This window comes from Peromyscus californicus, unplaced genomic scaffold (assembly GCF_007827085.1).
Source record: "Peromyscus californicus insignis strain IS unplaced genomic scaffold, ASM782708v3 Scaffold_1__1_contigs__length_55948999, whole genome shotgun sequence".
NCBI lineage: Eukaryota > Metazoa > Chordata > Mammalia > Rodentia > Cricetidae > Peromyscus > Peromyscus californicus.
The window spans coordinates 49,882,360-49,908,193 of record NW_026294492.1 but is presented as its reverse complement, the minus strand read 5'-3'; the positions used below and the strand labels follow the sequence as shown (position 1 = coordinate 49,908,193).

General features: G+C 52.8%; 2 protein-coding genes across 7 annotated transcripts in view; one reads left to right on the top strand and one right to left on the bottom strand.

Moving 5' to 3' along the window:
• Positions 1-23,461, top strand: part of Ranbp3 (RAN binding protein 3) — a 44,921-nt gene extending 21,460 nt beyond the window's left edge. For all 4 annotated transcript variants that reach the window (XM_052746831.1, XM_052746833.1, XM_052746832.1 and 1 more), the window contains 14 exons: positions 1,397-1,433; positions 1,511-1,582; positions 12,615-12,680; positions 13,037-13,129; positions 13,924-14,051; positions 16,561-16,674; positions 18,350-18,453; positions 18,629-18,704; positions 19,435-19,537; positions 19,738-19,847; positions 20,826-20,946; positions 21,821-21,963; positions 22,251-22,443; positions 22,527-23,461. In XM_052746831.1, coding sequence (XP_052602791.1) covers positions 1,397-1,433; positions 1,511-1,582; positions 12,615-12,680; positions 13,037-13,129; positions 13,924-14,051; positions 16,561-16,674; positions 18,350-18,453; positions 18,629-18,704; positions 19,435-19,537; positions 19,738-19,847; positions 20,826-20,946; positions 21,821-21,963; positions 22,251-22,443; positions 22,527-22,570 — 1,404 coding nt within the window. In that variant the 3' untranslated portion in view covers positions 22,571-23,461. The remainder of the gene's footprint in view (positions 1-1,396; positions 1,434-1,510; positions 1,583-12,614; positions 12,681-13,036; positions 13,130-13,923; positions 14,052-16,560; positions 16,675-18,349; positions 18,454-18,628; positions 18,705-19,434; positions 19,538-19,737; positions 19,848-20,825; positions 20,947-21,820; positions 21,964-22,250; positions 22,444-22,526) is intronic.
• A 131-nt stretch (positions 23,462-23,592) lies between these two features.
• On the bottom strand, positions 23,593-25,807 carry Caps (calcyphosine). Of its 3 annotated transcripts, none has more exons than XM_052746836.1 (4): positions 24,459-25,807; positions 24,202-24,379; positions 23,904-24,110; positions 23,593-23,812 (listed from the first exon to the last, which is right to left on the bottom strand). In XM_052746836.1, the coding sequence occupies exons 1-4, from the start codon at positions 24,539-24,541 to the stop codon at positions 23,711-23,713; spliced, it is 570 nt and encodes a 189-aa protein (XP_052602796.1). In that variant the 5' UTR covers positions 24,542-25,807; the 3' UTR covers positions 23,593-23,710. The 3 variants fall into 3 exon arrangements, with proteins under 3 accessions (XP_052602796.1, XP_052602795.1, XP_052602794.1); XM_052746835.1 differs by having other exon boundaries at positions 23,593-24,110; positions 24,459-24,560; positions 24,659-25,807; XM_052746834.1 differs by having other exon boundaries at positions 23,593-24,110.
• Between the last annotated feature and the right edge of the window lie 27 nt (positions 25,808-25,834).

The following is a 25,834-nucleotide window of genomic DNA, read 5'->3' as shown; positions in this document are numbered from 1 at the left end:
AGGTTCACACACAGTATGGCTTTCACTGTGTGCTAGGTTGTAGGCCTTTGCTGGTTCTCTGAGATGCAGAGTTCATTGGGCAGATTCCCAGCAGATGTCTGTGTGGCCAGGTACCACTGTGGGCTGGACTTGAGGTCCAATGGGATAACACCCCAGGTCAGGATCTGCACCCTGTCGGTGCAGTGTGAGCATAGAAATTTGCTGTGGGGTTGGTGCCCACCTGGGGGCAGGCAGTGGGGTCACATGATCAGGCTCTGAGCTGCTCTGTTTCCCATACCCCGTCACATGACCCCCAAGTGCTGCAGAGCCGCTCAGCATGATATCCTCTGCAGCCCCTAGAGATCTGACATCGTGTAGAAGGCAGAGCCTGGGTTAATTCCGGTGATGAGCTCTTGGAGTGGGGGTAGGGAGCTGGTGTTTCCTTGGAACCTGTGGGGACCATTGCTGTCCCTGTCCTGTGAGTGAGAGAATAGGAAGCAGAGGGGGCTTGCTTCTCTGACAAAGACCCGAGCTGTCAGCTCAGGCTGAGGAGAATGCCCAGGTCTGTTAGAGATTTGCTGTGCAGCACTGAGTAAATGTTCACCCTCTCTGGGTTCCCTGCCTCAGACTCTAGCACACTGCCTGTTTGCGCAGTTCTTGGGCTGAGCCAGTGTTTACATTGTTACAGGATTATGACCAAAAGCCAGCAGATGCAGCCTGTGAGCCAAAAGCACTGGCTTTCTGGCCCTTTATGGGAAAAAATGGGCCAGGGCCTGCTGCGGGAGGGTCTCTGCTGGCGCTCACTGTCTTTGAGTTTATTGATTGCATCGGTCGTTGGAGCATTCTCTTGTGTCATCTCACTTAACCCTCGGCAGCTCTGTGGAGCCAGCACCCCCCATTTGGCTCAGCTTGAGCCTGGAGCATTTGGGGACCAGAGGGAAATGGGCCCTTGTGCCTTCTTAAGTGGCTACTATCTGCCAGGGGTGTGTGTCTACCATTGGCCTTGGCTTCTGGCTGCAGGGTCTGAAGGGCAGTGCAGCACTAAGTGTGGACCCAGGGGGCTGTGTTGGGCAGGAGCTGGGGAAGGCCCTTGGCAGCCTAGCACAGCCTTGAAGCACTTTGGCCCAAACATCAGAATTTGCTTGTACTGGAGCTGACAGCCCCAAAGCAAGTGTGCACATGTGCCATAGAATGTTCCAGGGCTAAGGGTGGGAGCAAGGATGCTTTTGTGTTTAGACGTCTTGTGTAGGCTGTGTATGCTAATGCACTTGGAGGGCCAGGGTGGGTTGTGCTGGAGGTGGGCTGTGGGCCGTTGGACCTGACCATGTGGGGAGTGTCCTTAGGACAGGGCATGGGGAGTTGTGGGCACAGTTTGGGACACTTGGGACCTTTCACCGCTTCTGTGTTCTCATTACAGAGGTCTGCTGGCAGCTCCAGCCCAGAAGCCGGAGAAGGTAAGGAACTCTCTAGAACATTGGGCTGTCCTGGAGCCAAACCTGAATGCTCCCTAACCCTCCCACCCTGTGTCTAGATTCTGACCGTGAGGATGGAAACTACTGCCCTCCAATCAAGCGTGAGCGGACGTCCTCTCTAACGCACTCAGGTGAGTGACAGCCTTGTGGGCCAGGCAGGGCCTGCCCCTGGGGCCCACCTGGGCTGAGAGAAGCTGACAGTCACCCTAAAGTGGAGTTGGGAGGTTCCTTGTCAAACTGTGGGTATACCAACTGTGAATGTGACTCTCTGTAAGGACATGGTCATTGGTGTGGACTGGAGGGGACAGTAGCCTCACCCATCAGGTACCGTATGTGCACTCACGCAGAGCCAGAGGGCAGTCACTTGTGTCCCCAGCTGAGGGCACATGGTGAGACCAAAGGGTCACCGTGCATATGGATGCTGGCCTCTGGCTCTGACCAGTGCAGGAGTGAGGCTGGATCTAGGCAGAGAGACTCTGGGAATTCTCCATTGGAGGTTGGCAAAGCTCCTCCTCACCCATAGGCCCCCTCAGGTCCGGTGACTGCTGCTCTCCAGAGTGTGCCCTGGTGGCAGGGCCCGCTTCTCCATATAGGCTGTGAGGAGTGTCACCTGGGCCTCATCTCATCTCCTGTACAAACACAGCTTGGAGGCATGGTCTATCTTCAGTTCCTGAACCACCTCCCCCTTCAGCTGACAGACCTGGGTACTCCCAAACACACAGCTCTTTGCTAGAACTTAACCAAATCAGAGAGGGTGTTTTTTTGTTTGTTTTTGTTTTTTGTTTTTTTTGAAACAAGATTTCTCTGTGTAACAGTCCTGGCTGTCCTGGAACTCACTTTGTAGACCAGGCTGACCTCGAACTCACAGAGATTCACCTGCCTCTGTCTCCCAAGTTCTGGGATTAAAGGCGTGCACCACCACCACCTGACTAAGATTCATTGGTATTTTTATTTTACTTTTTTATTATTATTATTATTAATTTTTTTCATTTATTTTACATACCAACCAGTTTCTCCTCCCTCTTCTCCTCCTGTTCCCTTCCCCACGTCCTTTCTAACTCCCCCCGCCCCCATCCATTCCTCAGAAAGGGGCAGGCCTCCCAGGGGAGTCAACAAAGCATGGCATGTCAAGTTGAGGCAAGGCCAAGCTCCTCCCCCTGAGTTAAGGCTGAGCGAGGCATCTCTGTACAGGGAATAAGTTCCAAAAAGCCAGCCCATGGGCCAGGGACAGGTCCTGATCCCACTGCTAGGGGCCTCACAAACAGACCAAACTACACACTGTCATCCACATGCAGAAGGCCTAGGTCGGTCCCATACAGGCTCCCTAGCTGTCAGTCCAAAGCTCCCATTAGCTAGGGTCAGCTGTCTCTCTGGGTTTCTCCGTCATGAACTTGATCCCCCTTGCTCATACAATCCTCCCTCTTGTCAACTGGTCTAGTGCTTGGCTGTGGATCTCTGCATCTGCTTCCATCAGTGACTGGATAAAGGCTCTGTGATGACAATTAAGATAGTCACCAATCTGATTAGAGTAGATGGCCGGTCAGGCACCCTCTCCACTATTGCTAGGAGTCTTAGCTGGGGTCATCCTTGTGGATTCTGGGAATTTCCCTGGCACCGGGTTTCTCCCTAACCCCAAAATGGCCCCTCTATAAAGATATCTCTTTCAGCTGGGCGGTAGTGGCTCACGCCTTTAATCCCAGCACTCGGGAGGCAGAGCCAGGCAGATCTTTGTGAGTTCGAGGCCAGCCTGGTCTACAAAGCGAGATCCAGGAAAGGCACAAAGCTACACAGAGAAACCCTGTCTCGAAAAACCAAAAAAAAAAAAAAGTATCTCTTTGATTACTCTCCTCCTCTGTCCTACCCCCAACTCAACCAACCCAGTCCTCATATTCCCATCACCCATTCCCTCCCTCCATCGTGCCGCACCACCTTCTCAGGGAAACCCATGCATTGCTCTTAGGGTTCTCCTTGGTACTTAGCTTCTCTGGGGCTGTAGATTGTAGCCTGGTTCTCCTTTGCTTTACATCTAATATCCACTTAAGAGTGGGTACATAACATGTTTGTCTTTCTGGGTCTGGGTTACTTCACTCATGATGATTTTTTTCTAGTTGCTTCCATTTGCCTGCAAATTTTATGATGTCATTTTTTTTTTATCAATGAGTAATATACTCCATTGTGTAAATGTATCACATTCTCCTTATCCATTCTTCGGTTGAGGGGCATCTAGGTTGTTTCCAGGTTCTGGCTGTTATGAATAATGATGCTGTGAACATAGTTGAGCAAGTGTCCTTGTGGTATAATTGAGCATCCTTTGGGTATATGCCCAAGAGTGGTATTGCTGGGTCTTGAGGTAGATTGAGTCCCAATTTTCTGAGAAACTGCCATACTGATTTCTAAAGTGTCTGTACAAGTTTGCACTCCCATCAGCAGTGGAGGAGTGTTCCCCTTACTCTATATCATCTTCAGCATAGGCTGTCATTAGTGTTTTTTTGTTTTGTTTTGTTTTGTTTTTAATCTTAGCCATTCTGGTATCTCGGAGTTGTTTTGATTTACATTTTCTTGATGACTAAGGATGTTGATCAATTCCTTAAATGTCTTTCAGCCATTTGAGATTCTTCTGTTGAGAATTCTGTTTAGATTGGTATCCCATTTTTTAATTGGATTATTTGGTATTTTGATGTCTAGTTTCTTGAGTTCTTTATATATTTTGGAGATCAGCCTTCTGTCAGATATGGGGTTGGTAAAGATCTTTTCCCATTCTGTAGGCTGCTGTTTTGTCTTATTGACGGTGGTGTCCTTTGCCTTACAGAAGCTTTTAGGTTTCAGAAGGTCCCATTTATTTATTTACTTATTTATTTATTTGTGATTTTTTTGAGACAGGGTTTCTCTGTGTAACAGTCCTAGTTATCCTGAAACTTGCTTTGTAGACCAGGCTGGCCTCAAACTCACTGAGATCCGCCTGTCTCCCAAGTGCTGAGATTAAAGGTGTGCGCCATCACTGCTTGGCTGAGGTCCCATTTACTAGTTGTCGATCTCAGTGTCTGTCTTACTGGTGTTATATTCAGGAAGTCATCTCCTGTGCCAATGTGTTCAAGGCTACTTCCCACTTTCTCTCTTTTTTTTTTTTTTGGTTTTTCGAGACAGGGTTTCTCTGTGTAGCTTTGCGCCTTTCCTGGATCTCGCTTTGTAGACCAGGCTGGCCTCGAACTCACAGAGATCCGCCTGCCTCTGCCTCCCGAGTGCTGGGATTAAAGGCGTGCGCCACCACCGCCCGGCTCCCACTTTCTCTTCTATCAGGTTCAATGTAGCTGGATTTATGTTGAGGTCTTTGATCCACTTGTACTTCAGTTTTGAGCAGGGTGATAGATATGGATCTATTTGCATTCTTCTACATGTTGACATCCAGTTATGCCAGCACCATTTGTTGAAAATGCTTTCTTTTTTCCATTGTATAATTTTTGGCTTCTTTGTCAGGTGTTCACAGGTGTGTGGATTTACATCAGGGTCTTCTATTTGAGTCCATTGGTCCACATGTCTGCTTTTATGCCAATACCAAGCTGTTTTTATTACTATAGCTCTATAGTAGAGCTTGAAGTCAGGGATGGTGATGCCTCTAGAAGTTCCTTTATTCTACAGGACTTTTTTTTTTTTTAATTATCCTGGGTTTTTTGTTTTTCCATATGAAGTTGAGTATTGTTCTTTCTCGATCTGTGAAAAATTGTATTAGAATTCTGATGGGGATTGCATTGAATCTGTAGATTGCTTTTGATAAGATTGCCGTTTTTGCTATGCTAATCCTACCTATCCATGAGCATGGGAGATCTTTCCATTTTCTGATATCTTCTTCGATTTCTTTCTTCAGAAACTTAAAGTTCTTGTCTACAGGTCTTTCACGTGTTTGGATAGAGTTACTCTAAGATATTACTTATGGCTATTGTAAAGGGTGATGTTTCTCAGCCCATTTATCATTTGTATATAGGAGGGCTGCTGATTTTTTTGAGTTAATCTTGTATCCTGCCACATTACTGAAAGTATCAGCTGTAGGAATTCCCTGGTAGAATCTTTGGGGTCACTTGTATAGACTGTCATCGTCTGCAAATATTTCATGTGAAAGTTTGACTTCTTGCTTTCTAATTCATATCCCCTTGAACTCCTTTTGTTGTCTTATCGCTCTAGATAAAGCTTCGAGTACTATATTGAGTCAATATGGAGAGCGTGTTCCTGATTTTAGTGGAATCGCTTTGAGTTTCTCTCCATTTAATGTGACGTTGGCTGTGGGCTTACTGTATATTGCTTTTATTATATTTAGGATCTTCCTTGTATCCCTGATTTCTCCAGAATCTTTATTATGAAGGAGTGTTGGATTTTATCAAAGGCTTTTTCAGTGTCTAATGGTGGTTTTTTTTTTTTTTTTTTTTTTTTGATGTGTTCTTGGATTCTGTTTGCCAGTATTTTATTGAGTATTTTTGCATTAATGTTCATAAGGGAGATTGGTCTGTAATTCTCTTTCTTTGTTGCATCTTTGTATGGTTTGGGTATCCGGGTAACTGCAGCCTCATAAAAAGAGTTTGGCAATGTTCCTTCTGTTTCTATTGTGTGGAACAATTTGAAGAGTATTGGAATTAGCTCTTCTTTGAAATTCTGGTAGAATTCTGTGATGAAACCATCTGGCCCTGGGCTTTTTTTGGTTGGGAGACTTTGAATGACTTTTTATTTCTTTAGGGATTATGGATCTTTTAAATTGTTTATCTGGTCTTGATTTAATTTTGCTATGTGGTACCTCTCGAGAAAATTGTCCATTTATTTTAGATTTTCTAATTTTGTGGAATACGGGTTTTTGAAGTATGACCTGATGATTCTTTGGATTTCCTCAGTGTCTGTTGTTATGTCTCCCTTTTCATTTCTGATTTTGTTAATTTGGATATTCTCTCTCTCTCTCTCTCTCTCTCTCTCTCTCTCTCTCTCTCTGCCTTTTGGTTAGTTTAGATTAGGGGTTTGTCTATCTTGTTGGTTTTTTCAAAGAACCAATTCATTGATTCTTTGTATTATTCTCTTTGTTTCTATTTTATTGATTTCAGCCCTTAATTTGATTATTTCCTGGTGTCTATTCCTCCTGGGTAAGTTTGCTTCTTTTTGTTCTAGAGCTTTCAGGTGTGCTGTTAAGTCACTAATGTGAGATTTCTCCATCTTCTTTACGTGGGCATTTAGTGCTGTGAACGTTCCTCTTAGCACTGCTGTCATGATGTTCCGTAAGTTTGGGTATGCTGTACTTTCGTTTTCATTGATCTCTAGGAAGTCTCTCCTTTCTTTCTTCCTTTCCTCCTTGACCCAGCGGTGTAGCTCGAATTCTAATTGTTCTTAATAATAAAAACCCGGAGTCAGATATCGGGGTCAAAGCTGAAAGATCAGAGAAGCAGAATAGCCAGCCACTAGAGACTTCTTACCTCCCCCGAATCCTTCTATCACTTCCTGTTTCCTCCTCCCAAGGGCTGGGATTAAAGGTGTGTGCCACCACTGCCTGGCCTCTGTGGTTAACTAGTGGCTAGCTGTATTCGTTAGAGCACAAACAAAATACCACTACATAGTGGTGATTCAGTTGAGAGTTGTTCAGTTTCCATAAGTTTGAAGGTTTTCTGTAATTTTTGTTGTTGTTTAATTCTAACTTTAAGCCATGGTGATCCGATAAGATGCAGATGGTTATTACAGTGTTTTTGTATTTGTTGAGATTTGTTTTATCACTGAGTATGTGGTCAATTTTAGAGAAGGTTCCATGAGCTGCTGAAAAGAAGGTATGTTCTTTTTTGTCTGTCTGTTAAGTCCACTTGAGTCATAACATCTGTTAGGTCCCTTGTTTCTCTGTTAAGTTTCTGTCTGGCAGGCCTGTCCAGTGGTGGGAGTGGGATGTTGAAGTCCTCCACTATTAGTGTGTGGGGTTTGATGTGTGATTTAAGCTTTAGTAATGTTTCTTTTACAAATGTGGATGTCCTTGTATTTGCAGCATAGATGTTTAGAATTGAGACTATGTTGATGGTTTTTTCCTTCAATGAATATAAAATGTCCTTCTCCATCTCTTTTGATTAATTTTAGTTTGAAGTCTATTTTGTTAGCTATTAGGATAGCTATACCAGCTTGTTTCCTAGGTATTGTTTAAATCTGGTTTTGTCATGGAATATTTTGTTTACTCCGTCTATGGTGATTGAAAGTTTTACTGGGTATAGTAGTCTGGGCTGGCATCCATGGTCTCTTAGTGTCTGCATAATGTCTGTCCTGAACCTTATGGCTTTCAGAGTCTCCATTGAGAAGTCAGGTGATGGGTCTGCCTTTGTATGTCACTTGGCCTTTTTCCTTTGCAGCTCTTAATATTCTTTCTTTATTCTGTATGTTTAGTGTTTTGATTATTATGTGGTCAGGGGGACTTTGTTTGTGGGGGCGGTCCAGCCTATTTGGTGTTCTGTCAGCTTCTTGCAGCCTTTATAGGCATGTCCTTCTTTAGGTCGGGCAAATTTTCTTCTATGGTTTTGTTGAATATGTTTTCTGTACCTTTGAGCTGGAATTCACCTCTTTTAGTCTCCTCTTTTTCTTAGGTTTGGTCTTTTCATGGTGTCCCAGATTTCCTGGATGTTTTGTGTTAGGAATTTATTGAATTTAACATTTTCGTTGACTGATGAATCTATTTCCTCTATTGTATCTTCAACACCAGAGATTCTCTCTTCCATCTCTTGTATTCTGTTGGTGTTATGCTTGCATCTGTAGTTCCTGTTTGTTTACTCAGGTTTTCTGTTTCCAGCATTTCCTCGGTTTGTGTTTTCTTCATTGCCTCTCTTTCAGTTTTCAGGTCTTGAACTGTTTCCTTTGCCTGTTTGATTGTTTTTTTCTTGGCTATCTTTAAGGGATTTATTGATTTCTTCCAATTTTTTGTTTGTCTCTTCCTTGATTTCTTTCTTTCTCTCTTTCTTTCTTTTTTTTTTTTCCCCCCTGAGACAGGGTTTCTCTGTGTAGCTGTGGAGCCTTTCCTGGATCTCACTCTGTAGCCCAGGCTGGCCTTGAACTCACAGAGATCCGCCTGGCTCTGCCTCCCAGTGCTGGGATTAAAGGTGTGCGCCACCACCGCCGACTTCCTTGATTTCTTTAAGGGGATTTTTCATTTCCTCCTTAAGGGCCTCTGTCATCTTCATAAAGTTATTTTTAAGGTCATTTTCTTGTGTTTCCACTGCATTGGAATGTTCAGGTCTTGCTGTTCTAGGATCTCTGGGTTCTGGTGGTGTCATACTGCTCTTTTGCTTGTTGAATGTATTCTCACACTGGCGTTTACTCATCTGTTCTTCCAACTGGTGTGGTTTGCACCTGTGCCTGTGTAATCTGCTGGGCTGGCCGTGGAGGGCTGGCCGGGGAGGGCTGGCCGTGGAGGGGATGTTCAGGTACCAAGGCTGCACCAGGTTGGCCAGTGGACTGGGTCTTGGAGGGACAGAGTCCAGTAGGTGGTGGAGGGTGGTGGTGCAGCCTGGAGGCAGGTCTCTCACCTGCTTACAGACTGGTAGGGATTGCACGAGAGCAGTGGGGTTACACTAGAGTTGGGGGCAGGGCCCCGCTGTCTTGCTGGTGCTGGGATGGAAGCGGGAGAGGCATGGGATGTGCCCTGGGGTTTAGGGTCTGGAGTTTGGGGCAGTCCGGCTGGGAGGGCAGTCACTCACCTGTTTTTCCAGTTGGTGTGATTTGTGCCTGTGTCTGTGTAGTCTGCTGGAGTAGTGGGAGAGGGCTGAGCATGGGGAGGATGTTTGGGTGCGTGGGGTTGGGCGGTGGACTGGATCTTGGAGGGACAGAGTCCAGTGGGTGGCAGGGGTGCTGGTGTAGCCTGGAGGCGGGTCTCTCACCTGCTTGCAGGCCGGTGGGGACTGCTCGTATTTTTAAAAAACAACAGAAAACCAGGCTGATGTTCAGTGGGTAGTGCACTCGCCTAGTGTGCAGGAGGCCCTGGGTTTGGATCCCAGGAACCATATAAACCAGGTGTAGTGGTGAGCACCAGTCGGCCGAGCACTCAGGATCAGGTGTTCAAGATCATTCTCGTTCTCTGTGTCATTCTTGGCTTGTGAGACCAGGAAGGGGCCTGGCTGTGTTCTTGGACAATGGTCTCTACACCTAGCTTGACCCCAAGCATTGTCTTTAGCCACAGTGAGGGCACTGTGAGGGGCAGCCTATTTTGGTCTTTCCACTCTGACGGCTAGAATCCCTATAAAAGATCTCCCTAGCCAGGCTGACAGACAGGGTACTGTGGCCTAAGCTGCCTGGTGTAAACACTGCAGCCCCGCTGCAGCCTTGGCCCTGCTTCATCCCTGACCTCCCTTTCTGGTCTAGAAGCCAGCTTCTCTGAGAGTCCCCTGGTTTTGCCCTGAAGAGCATGACCATGTGGGATCCTGGCCTCCTGCCTCTGGTTCTCATCCTGGTGGCCCATCCCTGGGTGGCAGGTGTTACTTCTGCTCTGTGAGGAGGTCTGGTCCAATTCCTCTGATGACCCGGCCCTTCACAGCGGCATACTGCCTTGATTTGAAGGCCCCGTGCCAGTTTGTTGGGTAGAGGTGGCTCAAAGGGCATTTGCAGCCTTGTTGTCCGGCCTGCCTTGATTGTATGCATGTGCATGTGTGGCCTGTTCATGTGTGTAGGAGCCAGAGCACGGCCTCAGGTGCTTTTCTCAATGGCTCCTCTCTGTCTTGCCCTTGAGGCAGGGTCTTTGCCTGGATGAGAAGCTCACAGTTGGGTCCAGGTTGCCCGGCCAAGCAAGCTCAGGATCCATCCTCTGGATCCTTTGGCTTTGTATGTGAATACTGGAGATGCGAACTCAGGGCCTTAGACCTGCAGGGAGGCCTTCCCCTCTCTCCCAGCTGTCTCCCCAGCCCAGTGTGATGACTCGATTCCTCATAGGAGAGTCTGCAGGCCCAGGGCTGTCTTTGGGGGACTCACAGGAGTGACTTGGCCTCTCTGTGGTGTTACTGTCCATCCTTAGTCAGGTGCTGTCTCGACCCTGGCGTGCCTGTGCTCTCTCTGTGCAGGAAGCTCTCCTTGTTTGCCGCACTCTTGTGTGCTGCTCCTGTTCTTGGGTCTTCAGCAGGGCGGCTGTGAATCTGGTCACCTGTTTGAGCCGATGGCTTCTGTCATGGATCTGTTTGATGCAGTCTGAAGAGCGAGCACTCCTGGTCCCTTCCCTCTGCTCCCTCCCAGGACTTTTCTCACCATCCCATCTCAGTCCTGGAATCTGCCTTCTCTATTGGGGGTGGACTCTAGAGCCAGGATCTTGGTGCTCGGAGTACCCTGCTTGGCCCTGTTCTGGGCATGTGGAGCCTGCGCTGATGGGGCTCAACATCCTAGCCCTTCTTGCTGACATCAAGAAACCTGGTTTCAGCCAGGCATGGAGACACACGTCTGTCGTCTCAACTCTTAGGCGGTGGAGGTAGGAAGATCAGGAGTTCAAGGTCATCCTCAGCTACACAGTGAGCCTGAGGAAGAAACCTGGCTTATCCTTATCCTCTCGTCATGCCGTCCCAGCCAGCCACATGCTTGCCCAGCCCCCAGCCATGTCAGCCGCTGCTCTGGGAGCTTTGCCAGCCTCAGGCCAGCCTGGCTCAGTCCCCAGTGTATTCCCAATTAAGCAGGGAGCTCCCTTGGGTCAGCAGTATCACCCAGCACCCCTGCCCCTTGGGTAGCATAAATCCAACAGCCAGCTGTAAGTGTGGGAGGGATGGAGCCTGGGTTCCCCAGGTCCTGTTGCAACATTGTTAGCAAACTAAGTCTCCAGGGGGCTGAGACAAGCCCAGGGTGTCCCTGTGGATGGGGCTAGGGACAGACTCTAAGCCTTGGCTGCCCAGCAAACTTAGTGTCGACAGTGTCTGTCCACCTGCTCATAGTGATACCCTGCATGGATTTCTGTGTGCTAGCACAGTGGTCACGCTGGTGTGCCACGCTAGTACAGGTGAGTGGCTGCGGTCCCTATGGCCAGTTGTGGTACCCTCAGTCTTAAAGGTTGTGTTGATACTTCTGTGGGGAACAGGACCCTGAAGGACCTCCTGTGGCCAGGATTCAGGTGCCCAAAGCTAGTCTTTGGGGCCTCCGGTTACACTATTTTAGGAACTTGGTCTCAGGTTTGAAAAGTATGGCCCAGCACTAACCCCTGTAGGCACCCTGCCCCACTGCATGACTGCCTGCGGTGGCCCTTCTGTCACACGTGCAGGTGCTCGAGTGCTGCTCTGACTGGGTTGTCCCCAATGCAGCACCTGGGCCTTCCAGTGCAACCAGTTTCCTGTCAGAGCCCGTGTGACAGTATGCTTGAGTGGCATCAGTGTGTCCAGATAAACTCCATCCCAGTGAGCCCCAGCTCCAGTCCCCCTCGGTGTCGCCCCTCCTCAGCTGCAGGCATCATGAGTCTGCTTTGTATTTCTGAGCTACTGGGTATTTTCTGTCCACGGACCCGCACTGCGGGACCTTCTCTTCACCTAAGACTTTGCCTTTTCCCGATGTTTCTAGATGAGGTTCCTTGTCTGTATGTGTGGTCCACACATGTGTCTCAAGGATGCTGGTATGCCCACCTGTGCCTGTCAACACCACTGTCATCGTTGGTTACTGCCCCACTGGCCAGAGCGCTCCAGGATGCTCCTGTCTGCCTGCACTCTATGTGCTTTTGCTGTGGCGTGTGGGGATTTGAACTCCGGTTCTTTGGCTTGCACAGCAGGCACCTTACCCACTGAGCCAGCCCCGTGTTTTAGGGCTTTCCTCTGTTGACCTTTTCCGTCAGGAGAGGGACGCGTATGGTGGGGTCTGCATTTGTCATGTCTGCCTGTGGCTTTTACATTTTCCTCACACCTTCTTAGACCAGCTGTCCTTGTAGCCCCAGCTCTCATTACCTGTGAGTGGCTGACAGGACTGGTGTGCCCAACAGTACCACACTTCCTTCCTGGGAGGAAAGCCAGAGCCTAGTGGACACTTCACCCTGCCTCAGTGTCTTCATCCTCCAGGTCCCTGTGCTGGCCTTGCTGCAGAGCCACACCTCTGACCCAGGCCTCCTGCTTTCCTGTTGCAGCCTGGACCATTCTCGGGGGTCCTAGGCCCACTGTGCACCCTGTTGTGCTGTGCTCCTGCCCCCCACAGGCTGAGCTCAGCTGTGTCTTGTGCTTGCAGAGGAGAAGAGCAGCGGCTTCCGGCTGAAGCCCCCAACGCTCATCCATGGCCAGGCACCCAGTGCAGGTGGGTGACATTTCTAGACCTCTGCCTGGCCCAGGATCCTTGCTGCAGGCCCAGTCTATCTACAGGGACCATGACCAACATGAACACAACCCTGGAAAGCTGCTCAGATCTGCGGGGACAGGGTGTCTCCTACCTGGGAACTCACTGTGACCCTGCACCAGCCATGGCCATCTCCCCTTGCATTGGGCCCACTCTGGGAGGGTAGCCGTGACCTAGGCCTCATCACAGATCCCAGTGGCAGGTGACTGTCACTGTGGAGAAGGTGTTGGTGTGGAGTGTTGCCTCCTTGCATGACTGCGTGAGTTGATGTGCTCTGGAGCGGCAGGACAAGATTCCTAGAATCCACTGTGTTCCAGGTCTGCCCAGCCAGAAGCCCAGGGAACAGCAGCGTGGGGTGCTCCGCCCAGCTGTCCTGCAGGCCCCACAGCCCAAGGTGCTGTCACAGACGGGTAAGGGACCAAGTCACAGTCTGAAGTACAGAGGCAAGGGGATTCTTGGGGCCAGCTCCGTTCTGGGGGGCCCTGATAGAAGGATGGGGTGCTGCCCGCCTCTCTTGTCAACTTCCCACACTGTGCTCTGCCACCCTTGCAGAGCAGTTTCCAGGCTACCTGGGGCTCGCTGGGTTTTGGTCCTGTCATTCAAAAGCTCAGTAGTGGACTGGGACCTGGCTTAAGCTGATTAATCACCCAAAGTCTGCTTAGCTCCAGTGCTCAGAGTCAGCCCATAGCACACTCGAAGATTCTTGTTTTGTTTTGTCTTGATTTGGGGGCCAGCAGAATGGCCCAGCATGTTAGGGGGATTGCCATTTTGTCTTTGTTTAGTTGGACTTTTATGACTCTGCATCTCACTGTGCAGCCCAGTCTGCTTGAGGATGAAACCCAGGCCTTGTATACTGAGCTGCATGCCAGTATAGTGTCTTCCAGAATAAAGACAGCAGCCCCTCGTGTGAGGTTTGGGCATTTTTTTGTTTTTAATCTAAGAATGCATGATTTTTTTTTTAAATGTAGCCCTAATTGACCTCGAATTTGCTATGTAGGTCTGCCCTTGAACTTACAGAGATCCACCTGCTCTGCCTCCCAAGTGTTGGGATTAAAAGCACTCACCACCATGCACAGCCTAAGATGAATGAAATTTAGAAGCCTGTTTACAAAGGAGGCCTAGACAGAGTCCAGCAGCTTGACCAGCTGCCAGAGAGCTAGGGGGAACATCTGCCACCTGTCCACTCTTTTCCTCCCTTTTATAGTCCCCAGCAGCGGCACCAATGGGGTCAGCATGCCAGCAGACTGCACGGGACCAGCCATGTCCGCATCACCCGAAAACCTCACACAGAAGAGCCCCTCCGAGTCTGCCGAGGGGACAAACACACTTGAGGTTGGTGGGTCATGGGGCTGGCTAGAGTGGCTGCAACGGCAGGCCCTGATGTAACGTCTGTGTGGGTTCTCCATCCCGACGCCCTTAGTGGTTTCCAGCACTGAGCATGCCTGGGCTTGCTTAGTGTTGTATGCACAGCTGCACCTGTCACGTTGTAACACAATACCCAGGCAGGGGTGTTTGCAGAGACAGGTTCCTGGGCTCATAGCATGGGGCTGTCCCCCCAGCACACACACATACCCCTGGCTGGTTACAGCCCACTTCACTGGGAGAGCTCTTTGTTAGGATGGTGCTCTTGTGACCTACCCACTTCCACAGGGCCCCTGTTAAAAGTCCTCTCCACACCATACCAAGGCCTGAGAGCCCAGCCACTGGACACCCAACATTGATTGATGGGCTGTCAGTCACTGTCAGGATGGGCCCCACTGCCCAGGAGCCCAGAAGTGACTTGTGGCTGTGTCTCCACGACAAAGTCCTGTGTGTGTGTGTGTTGTGCCCCCTCCCCGAGTCACAGATGAGCCCTCAGGGTGCAGATATGCAAGTGCTAGGGGGTCAGCCCTGAGAAGCTCGCCAAAGAGGAGGCCCCTGCAGCCCAGAGGTTCAAGGCCAGGCAGTGTGCTGGCAGCCGGTGAGAGGGGTTGATGGAGATCCCACTTCCCAGGCTGCCTGCTGTGCTCTTGAACTCATCCATATGGAGTCACAGTCAGAGCTATGTGTCTGTTCTCACCAGGAAAATGCTCGAGGAAGCGGGATTCTAGGGCTGCATGGGGAAATGCTCATCCCACTCCAGCGCCCTAAGTAGGGACATGAATGGCTCCCAGCCTGTTTCTTGTGAGCGTGGCTGAGACTCGGGAGGGAAAGCTGGTGCACAGTTCCAGCCAGGCTGTGCCAGCATCCAGCTCCACCCACCCAGGGTTCCCACCCTGTCCTCCACAGTGCACACTCCTCCTATTCCTCAGACGGGGACACACTGGGCCACCTCCTAGCCAGCAGGCTGGGTGCTCAGTGCCTAACATTGATCTGACTCCGGATCTGTCCAGATTTGACCCCAAAGCCCCACGTCCCGGGTGTCCTGGGATGGGCAGGATCACTATGCTTATTATCTCTGATCATGTGACAAGAGCAGGCCGGACCCCTACCTTCTCAGCCATTCCTGGCTCGTGACACACTAGTTGATCAGGGATGCTGACTCGGGCCGGGGAGTGGGATTCAGCCTCTGACAGGCACTGGCCAAGAGGCAAAGCCGCCTGGTGATGCAGGACAGACAGGAGGACAGAAACCTTTGCAGGGTCACAACAGGCCTGGGGACTGGTTCTCAGTGGGGAATGGTGCCCAACAGGCATACGGAGGACTGTGCATACAAGCCACACTCCCTGTGTAGGCACAGGGCCATGGCAGAGTGAGAGTGGAACCAGATTTACAGGGTGTCAAGCCAGTAGACCATTAAACTCTTGACGGACAGCAGAGAACACAGTTAGCACTGTGCCACCCTTCCTGCCACTGTGAGCTGCTGTCACAGACATGTTGGGGCTCCTGGAACCGCAGGGCACCCACCACCCCACCTTCCATGTGCAGCCAGGGAATTACCCCCAAAGGTCTCCTGGAAGCTCTCCAAATTCCCCTCATCTAGGCCACACGGGTAAACAAGTCCCTGAACTCAGGAGAGTCACACTTGCAAGACAGCGTTTAGAAGGACCAGTGAGAGGGCTTACCAAATTAAAAATGCTTGCTTCTGAGCCTGATGACCTGAGCTGGATCCCAGTGGTGGAAGTGACCAGTCCAGGGAGTTGCCCTTTGATTTCTGTACGTGCACACATGCTCATACACACACATAGACGAAGAAATATAATTTGGAAAACACAAAAACATGAGCTGGTATAAATAAAGCATTCAGTCTGGGAAGCTGTGAGTTGGAAGTGAGCGGCCTGCAATGTGAGATCCTCCAGCTACTGTGTCTGCCCACAGTGGAATCCCATATCTGTGTTCCACACCACACCATTTCTTCTCATGACTGACATGGGGCTCATCTGGTCTGTCTCTTAGTAGCTGCTGTGACTCTGCCCTTTTGCCGTTGATAGTTTTACATCCTGAGTGTCCGTCCCCTTGCCTGATGGGATCTTTGATACTGATTCTGGCTCTGTTGGCACCAGGGTTTGGTGACGTTCTCTGCCCTCTGACAACCAGTGTCCTCATGCCTGAGCTAGAGTACTGAGAGTGTGTTCTTAGAGCTGCCTTCTGAGTACCGGGTGTGATGTTCACAGTCTGCCTCAAAGAGGGGTACCCTTGGATCTTGAGCTCCCCACATCCACCTTGCCTCTATCAGCTGCACTGGGGCAGGGGACTGGTGGTGTTGGCCAGCTGCCAGTCTTCAGGCCTTTCTCTAATGCTGCCCACCCCAGCAGACCCCATCATAGCTGCCAGTCATGCTCGTGCCCAGCTGACTTCGGGCTCTTGGACTCTCTGTTGCTATCACTTCTAAATATGATTGGGTTCTTTTCTTTTCCTGTAGGAGAAAGTGCTTCAGAAAACGCCACATGGCACCTCAGAGGAGGGGCACTCTGAAGAGGAACAAGTGGCCCCACAGGCCTTTGTGTTTGGACAGAACTTGAGAGACAGAGTGAAGGTATTTGCTGGGTAGATGTGGGGCAGAGGAACTCCAGCAGACAATCCTTAAGGAAAGTGGCCTGGGGTACCCATGACAGCCACATATCTACCCAGACATTCATTGCCCAAGGCTCCATCCCACTAAGAATCCCTCCCCACTTTGAGATGGTGTTTCATGTGACCCAGGCTAGCCTCAAGTTCACTATGTAACCAAGGATGAACTGAACTCCTAATCCTCAAGTCCTAGGATTTCAGGCTACCTCAGGTCGTCTTTTCAAGAGCTACACTAAAATAATGATTACATGATTGATTTGACATGGGTTTGATTTGAGACAAGGTCTCATATAGCCCGGGCTGGTCTTGAACTCACTATGTGGTTATACATGACCTTGGACTCCTGATGCTCTAGCCTCAGCCTCCTGAGCGCTAGGATAGCAGTGGTGCACTACCCGGCCTGGCTTGTGTGAGCTGGGTCCTGGGCTCAGGCAGCCCCCACCTCAGCCTCAGCAGCCAGGACCATGGGGGCCACCACAGAATCATCAGCAGAGTGGTGAGACCGTGCCTCGCTCCTAGAAACCGAGTGACGCCTGCAATGCCAGAGGATAGGGTCTGGGACACTCCAGGCATGCAGCTCTGCCCTCCGGCTTCAAGTGTCTTGCCAGGAAGCCTTCTAGGCAGACTTAGGGCCACTTCTGGCTTACGGGCGCCACCAAGACAGTGGAGCACCAGGCATGGGAAGAAAGAGGACTGAGGCACTGCTCAGCACCCCACAGAGCCCAGGATGCCCCTCAGAATGATCTGGCCTGTGTCCCATCATGCTGGGAGGCTGAGGCAGGAGGATGGAGGAAACCAGGCCAGCCTGGGCTGCATAACAAGACCTTGTCATCACATTGAGAACTCTCCACCATGTAGAAGACTCCAGTGTGTCTCCCGTTTCCTTGTCCCTCACTGTCTGGTGGACACTCCAGTCCCTAAGGGATGTGGGAAGGAGCCAAGAGACCCGCAACCTTCGGGCACCTTCTCCTTGGGGCTGGGGACCCACTGTGCTCAGGCACAGGAGCCCAGGCCCAGCATGGTCTGAAGGCCATCTTTGTGGTGGGGTCCGCTGGCATCCTCAGGATGAAGGCTTCCGTGGGCTCTGTACTTAGCCGTCAAGCGCAGCCATGAGCCAGGATCACGATATCTTCTAACACACTGCCACCTCCTCGGTTATTCAGGAGTGCCACTGACATCATGGGTTTAACGACCACAGAGAAGCTGTGGTTGTGGTGGCCATGTGCCCATTGTGTGACTGGCTGTGCTGGGTGCCAGCCGAAAGGCAGTTCCTGACCTGGTAGAGAGCTCCTAAAGCTTGGTGGTCCTTTCCTGCAGGTTTTTCTTCCCGGCTTGTTTTGAGTGTAGTCCAGATCAGCCTTGAGCCCAGCCTCCTGCAGTGCTGGGGTCTGGGCCCACACCAGACTATTGTCTCTTTCAAACAAGATCTCACTGTGTAGCCCAGGCTAGCCTGAACTCCTAGAGACATCCTGCCTCTCCCTTCCAGTGCTGAGATTAAAGGTGTGCTCCACCATGCCCAGCTTGTCTTTGTGTCGTGACTGCTATGTCAGGGGTGGCCATGCTGGTGGCAGTGGTCCTGTGTCTCAGTGCACTCGCACTTGTCAGACCGGGCCATGTGAGCAGTCGCTTCCTCTCCACAGTTAATGAATGAGAATGCTGATGTGGCAGATGTAGACAGCGCTGCACATCCCAGCTCAGAAACACCCCCTGCAACCAACTACTTCCTGCAGTACATCAGCTCCAGGTGAGCGCTCTGGTGTACAGATGGGGTCCTCCCTGCAGCATGCACACGCCACCGGGACCCTCCATCTGGAGAAGAAAGGTCCCCCTGCCTGTGTGTCAGTCTGGGGGTGGGGTGTGCTTCTGTGTGCCTGTGGCGCACATCAGGGTGCCACACTGATGGTACCACTCCTCTCCAGCGCAGACAACTCGACCCACAGTGCTGACACCTCCAACAAGTTTGTGTTTGGCCAGAACATGAGTGAGCGTGTCTTGGTGAGTGGCCCTGGTGCTGTTACCTCGTGCCTGTTCCCACTTGGGGCACACGGCACGTGGCTGCCATGCTGTCTCCTGTACAGTCAGGACAGGATTCTCAGGTACAGGGATGAGAGAGACCAGCTCACATTCGCTACAGGCTTCGGTTGCCCACAGAGGCTGCAGAGGGCTGGCTTCACCCTTCTTGTCTTTACTCTCCACTGACCTAGGCGTCCCTGTGGCCAGGGCCAGCTGGGATGAACATCAGCTGTCGTACTCGCCCCAAAGCTACACCACTGAGACAGGTGGCCTGTGTCCCTGTCCACAGAACCAGCCATGCCTGCCACTTCTGCAGGACGGGGGCAGCCAGGATAGCAGGCGCCTGCACACTCCCTGCTTTCCGAACACTTGTAGCCCAGGATGCAGAGCCTAGCATCTCTCGGCCATTTTCTCCTTCCGGTTGGGCATGCAGCCCCACCATGGCATCCACAAACTCTGGTCTTCCCCCCTGTTGCCTGGCAAGGTCACCATGTTGCAGCCTCCTCCTGTTGGTCTGCCACAGTGTGTTGTCACAGAACTCCCCTGTGGTCCTGAAAGGAGGGCCTGACTAGGCATGGCTGTTGAGGACAGGCCCCTGCAGGGTGCGCAGGAGTCGGGCCTCCGGGAAGTGCTGAGTGGCCGTCCCTGCTGGGCCTCTCACTCTGTCCTCAGCACCCACAGCAGCTCCGCCCTGGCACGCTTGTTTCCTCAGAGCCCCCCCAAGCTGAATGAAGCCAGTTCAGATGCCAGCAGGGAGACTACGCATGCCCAGTCAGGGTCTGAGCCATCGTCCCAGGAGGCTGCCCCCAAGAAAGGTAGGGCACAGCTCTGCACACACCTCACAGACTCCCACCACCAGGCAGGACAGCTGTGACCCCAGTAGACACGAGAGGTCGGCCTGAAGTGCCCGGGATGGATGGTGGGTGGCCTTGCTCTGCTGACCAGGACAGGACTCCTCAGATCCCTGGGAGTCCCAGGCCTACTGACGCTTCTTTGTTGGGTTCTCTCTATGCAGAGTCACTGGCTGAGTCAGCCGCTGCCTACACCAAGGCTACAGCGTGGACATGCTTCCTGGAGAAGGTGGAGGTCATAACGGGGGAGGAGGCAGAAAGCAACGTGCTGCAGGTGAGACCATGCGTGGTGAGGCAGGCTTGCCAGGAGTGATGCCAGTCTGGGCTACATACAGCAAGACCCCTCCTTCCACAACAACAAAATGAATCTGGGCATGGTGGCGCATGCCAGCACTCAGGAGGCAGAGGCAGGCAGACCTCTGTGAGTTCAAGGCTAGCCTGGGCTACAGAGAGTGCCAGGCCAACCAGGAACTTTTTTGCCCCAAGGAAACCAAAATGAGTTGCATAACCATTGTCACAGTTTGACAGGAGGGTCTCAGCCGTAAATAAGGCCCCATCCCAGCGAGCTAGCACCCTGGCACCCACGCCTTCCTCATCTCTAGTTCCCAGTTCAGGACGTTTCTTGTGGCGTCCCCCATGTGTGGAATTTCATCCTGGCTTTGTCACTGAGCTTGGTGTCCTTAGGTCTGTTGTTTCTGTTCCCTGCGGTGACACTAAGGGCTGCATGGCACCAGGGAGCTGATATGTGGCCTCTTTCTGCTTTGGAACTCTTATAAGCAGTGACACATGCGTGTTTGTGAGGACATTTACTTGCTTTCTGGGTGGGCAATGGAAGGACTGCCATGCTGTGGTCTCCCCCAGCACGGTAGGATGTCCCTGCAGCCAGGCAGCTCATCACAGCACCCAGTGCTCCTTCGCTGTGGAAACGAGGTGGCATCTCTGTGTGTTTGGATTTTCCCCTGGTTTACACACTTGAGCAGGGAGCATGGCTCTGTGGTAGAGCCTAGCATGCAGGAGCCTGGGTTCCATTCCCGGTCCCACAGAAATCAAACCTATAAATAGATGACGGGATAAATAAAGCTGGGCACTGGCCGTCAGCATCCTGGCCATAGCTTGTGGACCTGGTAGCCAGGTGGGATAATCAGATACCCCAGCGTCACTGGTAGCTCTTGACTTGAAGTGGAGCCTGAGCTTTGTGAGGCACAGAGGGCAGGCACTCTTACCCACTCACCGCCGACCCCATGTGTTACAGATCCAGTGTAAGCTGTTTGTGTTTGACAAGACCTCACAGTCATGGGTAGAGCGTGGCCGGGGACTTCTCAGGCTCAACGATATGGCGTCGACTGACGACGGCACGTTACAGTCCCGGCTGGGTGAGCACTGGGGAAGTATAGACCCTCCTGGAGGTGGGCTGGGGTCACACCAGACCAGAAGTGTGGTTTCCATAGCTGGGGCAGGGGCATGGCTGTGAGCAGGGCTACCAATCCCCACTGTGAGCCTCCGGCAGCCTGGCAGCAGTAACGCCAGCCTGGGCTTCAGCGTGTAACCCCAACTCAGCAAAACCAGAGGACCCAGAGGGTTGTGATCCCTCAGAACGGGGGGCTGCTCACGCGTCAGAGCTGCCCTCCTCCTGTTCCGGGGACTTTGTGGAAATGGTCTCATTCTGTAGCCCAGGCTAGCCTGGAGTCCACTGCAAGCCTGCCATACCCATGTTTGACCTCTTCCAAAGACAAGGGAGCTTCTTTCTTGTTTGGTTATATTCCCAATAAAAGTCAGCTTAAGCCCAGAATTGGGAGGTGTGGCAGGAGGACTGCTGTAAGTTCAAGGCCAAGCCCGGGCTACTGAGATCCTGCCTGCCACAAAAAAAACAAAAGTTGATGGAAACCTCTGCAGTCCTACTCTTGGCAGGGGCGGTCTGTGAACCGTGAGCCTGTACACACGGGGTAGTTTGTGCTTTCTACCCATGGCAGGTAGCAAGCCACCTTGGTGAGGCTTTAGTCCTAGAGCCTCAGATGAGCGCCTGGCTTCTGGGTGGGGAGAGTTGGGACCCTCCTCACACATGTGATGGGCTTGGGCTTGGTCCTCAGGTGGGTGCTATGAGAGCGCTCCTGGCCAATTCCAGACCATCCCCCTCCCCGCAAGGGCAAGGCTCCCCTGGCTCCCCTGACTCCCCTGGCCCTTCCCTTCCGGATGGATGTGGGCTGTAGGTTGGGGCAGGCGTGTAGCTAAGCGGCCTCCTTGCTGCAGTGATGCGGACCCAGGGCAGCCTGCGGCTCATCCTGAACACAAAGCTGTGGGCACAGATGCAGATGGACAAGGCCAGTGAAAAGAGCATCCGCATCACAGCCACAGATGCCGAGGACCAGGGCGTCAAGGTCTTCCTGATCTCGGTGAGCTCGGGAAGGCTGGGGTGGAGCACTAGCTCAGTGCTGGTCTCTGTGCTGATGTCACCAGCAAGGACACACACCTCCCTGGGCAGCTCCTGATAGCTGTGTGGGGCACCATGCTGGCCCCTCTGCTGCACATTGCATGTACAAGGATGAGAGACCCCTCTCCGGCCTTACTCCAGGGGCCTTCCAGCACCTGGGGCGGTGGTAGGCCCTTGTCGGCGAAGTCGGCTGGCCCGGCCAGCGTGGCTGCCGGCCACACACTGCCACCTCACACACTGTCTCCCCAGGCCAGCTCCAAGGACACTGGCCAGCTGTACGCAGCACTGCACCACCGCATCCTGGCACTGCGCAGCCGTGCGGAGCAGGAGCAGGAGGCCAAGGTACCCGCACCTGAGCCAGGAGCCACCCGGGCCGCCGAGGAGGAAGACAGTGATGAGGATGCAGTGCTGACTCCCTCAGGGGTCACTCCCTCGGGAGCCGGTGAGCAGCATGGGACCTGTGGGAGGGACCCAGCTGTCCGTGGTGGCTGTGTGCTGGGTCTGAGGGACCTGCTCTTCCCACAGGCCCAGGTGACGAAGGGGATGACCAGACTCCTGGGAGCACATAGCAGCGGAGCCACTGCGTCAGGCTGCTGCTTTGTCGTCTGTCCGCTGCCCGTCCCTCCCTGCAGGCCGCGTCATGGTGGTGTCTATTGCTGGGGTGGCCACAGGCTGGATCCGCGTGTCCCCTCTGCAGCACATGGGGATGCCAGGATGTGGCTTGGGACTCAGACCTCATCATATTGATGAGCAGAAAGAACGCTCCCCGCCCTCCTCCTCCGATCGAAACGGCACATTGACACTTGTCACCGCTTCCGCTGGCTCAGACCTGGCCTGGCCCCCCAGCCTTGTGGTGGCCGTCTCTCCTTCTCGGGGCAGCAACAGTTCAAACTCCGGGCTCAGCGTTCTGTTGAGAGCACCTGCTGTCTGCTGGCTTCCCGCTCTGCCAGGTCCATGTGGCTAATGCCTCTCGTTGATTCTGATGACGTGGCTTTCACGGGCCTGGATGGAGCTGCTCATGGGCTGAGCTGACTGGTCCCTGTGGGTGGCGCCCAGCCCCCACAGCGAACCCCTAAGTTTGGGCCTGAGAACACCTGTCTAGACAACGGTGACAGGCCCCAGGAGGGTTCTTGCACTCTTGCTCACCCACACCACCTGGGCCTCCTTAAGCAGGTACCCAGCGCAGCACGGCCCTGAGGTAACTGACCATCGAGGGCCCCTGAGAGGCAAAGGCCCTCGGCAGAAGACGACGCCCCCACCCGTGGACTTTGTGGTTCCATCTCTGGCCAGGGAGCCAGCAAGGACGCCAGAGGCTGCCTGGCAGATGGGTCACACTCTGCTTACAGCCTTAGCCAGCCAGTGACAAGTGACTCCAGACGTCGCCCATGTGTTTTGGAACATTTATGTAAGATTGTCATATGAAATGTATTTGAGAACTGCATTAAAACTTTTAACTAAAACCCTGGCCTTCTGTGCACCTGGCAGCCAGATGAGCTGGGTGTGGCCATGGGGGCCCCTGATGGGGTCAGTGATGAATCCAGGCCTTCGGGTGCCCCTGAGGAGACCTGGTCCAGCCGGTTCTTCAGCCTCCCTTCTCACACATTCCCCTCCCTGTGTCTAGTTGGGGCCCCAGGACAGTGGTAACAGGGTAGCAGGTGGGTCAGGGAACTAGGCTAAAGGCAGCTGCTAGGCAGGTGAGGGCTGCCATGTCAGAGGCGCCAGGCACTGCTCACCATGGCCACGAACTCTGAGTCTGTATCCATTGAAGCGCTGAGTCCGCTGTAGTAGTCTTGGAACTCAGCTAGTGTGACCTGTGGGGGTGCACGCTGTGAGGGGGTGCACGCTGTGAGGGGGACCCAGGCCAGGCATGCTGCCCCTGTGGGAGGTACCAAGTGAACACACCTGCCCATCCTTCTCCAGTGTGTCAAAGTTGTCGAGGAATTGGTGGAGGGCTTCATCCTCCGTCCACTCTCCCCTGCGCACCTTGGGGTGAGCCCGGCCACTGTATACCCCTCGCAGGTCATCCACAGTCACCACACCATCGCCAGTCCGGTCCAGCTTGGCAAAGGCAGCTGCAACGATAGCTTCCCGGGCTTGGGACATGGGGGGCTGTGGGAGGGGACAGTGATTGAGGAGCGGGTGCTGGGACTGGGACTCCTCACCAGCCGCTCCCTCCCTCGGCCTCTGAGGCCAGCCTCACCCGTAGTGCCCGCAGGAACTCCTCCAGGTCCAGTGTCCCGCTGCCATCACGGTCCCAGCGCTTGCACAGCGCCTCCGCCTCTGCCTCCCCCACCTCCAGCCCCAGCTGTCCCAGGCCCTGCCTCAGCTCCCCTGCATCCAGGGACCGGCTGTCATCCTTGTCCAGGCGGCGGAAGAACCTGGGGATCAAGATGGGGCTCCATGGATGGGGGCTGCCCAGGCCAGAAGGCGCTGCGTGCACTGGGGGTGAGGGCTCACCTGGCCAGGCCCTGGATGCCCAAGGCCCCTCGGGACAGACACTGAGCCCTCAGCCTCTCCATGGTGGCGTTGACGGTGTCCATTGCGAGCACAAATGAACAGCTGCAGAGGCACAGAACTCCGAGTGAGTTTCCGTACTCAGTCGGCCTGGCACAGAGCGGGTGATGCCACACGGCCCAAGAACACCCCCAACCACTCACCTGGCTTGCCCGTGTCCCTGAGTCTTGCCTGTGGAGCTCCAGGGAGGTCTGTGCGTCCTGCCTGGCACAGCTGTTGCTAGGCAGTATGGCTCTGGGGACTGGGAGGGGCCCGGCTGTAACTCTATGTCAAGCACATTAGCCAGCCTAGAAGGTCAGGTGCTGTGAGTGAGTCCACGGTAGCTTCAAGCCTGACTGGAGACTTGGGGCACACAGCTGTCCCACTCTTGACTACATGGGATAGCCCGGCCAAATCGAGTCGAGGGCTAGTTGGACATGGTGGCACAGGCTTATCACCTCAGCTCCCCAGCTGTCTAGACTTGAGGTGAGGACATAGCTGAAAGTCTGAAGCCAAGTTGGGCTGCAGACTGGAACTTCATTAAAAACTAATAAAACCCGGGGCCTGGTGGTACATGGCTGTAATCCCAATGCGCAGGAGATGGAGGGGCAGGAGTTCCAGGCTACGAGACTGTCTCAAAGTCAAAAGAAAAATTATCCATGGGTTTGCAAGCCAACCAGTGTCATGATTCAGTTCATGAGAAGCTGAAGGGACATTTTGCTTCCCAAATGGATGGCCTGTTGTGCTCAACACACTGGCAAGTAGCAGGAAAATAGCTCATTGTTTTCAGTTTTGGGTTCTGCGTATGGAACCCAGAGCCTTGGCAAGTCAGGCAAAGTGCTAAGTCACTCCCCAGGCACCGCTGCTTTTCTACAGACCAATGTAAAATAGAATTAAGAGTTGCTGGGAGTGTTCCTTTTCACGGTCTGGGGTAGAAGCCCGGATCTAATCCAGGGCCCAAGAAAAGGCTGGGAGTAAACCTCACCGTCACAACTCCCCCACCCCTAGAGTCCCCAGGGAGGGGCTGGGGGCGTGGTCAGGGTGGAGCCCCGCCCCTAGAGTCCCCAGGGGTGTGCGGGGGCGTGGTCAGGAGTGAAGCCCCACCTATAACCCCCCAGTGAGGGCCTGAGAATGTGGTCAGAGTGGAGCCCCTGCCTAGTAGGGGACTGGGAGGCGGGACTTGGGTAATGGGAGTTTCAATATGCTCCTTGTCCCCTAAATTGGAAGTGGCTTTGGGCGTGTACGCAGAGCAGTTTCCCTTCACTTTGGCCTGAGTTTCCTCGACTGTCACTGGGAACAGCCTGTGCACTGAGCTGCAGGGCGCCTGACTCCACCCCACT

Coding starts and splice junctions, on each gene's coding strand:
- Caps (XM_052746834.1), bottom strand. CDS start 24,541: ATGGACACCGTCAACGCCACCATGGAGAGGCTGAGGGCTCAGTGTCTG. Junction 24,380..24,458: donor GGCATCCAGGGCCTGGCCAG/GTGAGCCCTCAC, acceptor CTTGATCCCCAG/GTTCTTCCGCCGCCTGGACA. Junction 24,111..24,201: donor AGTTCCTGCGGGCACTACGG/GTGAGGCTGGCC, acceptor CCCCTCCCACAG/CCCCCCATGTCCCAAGCCCG.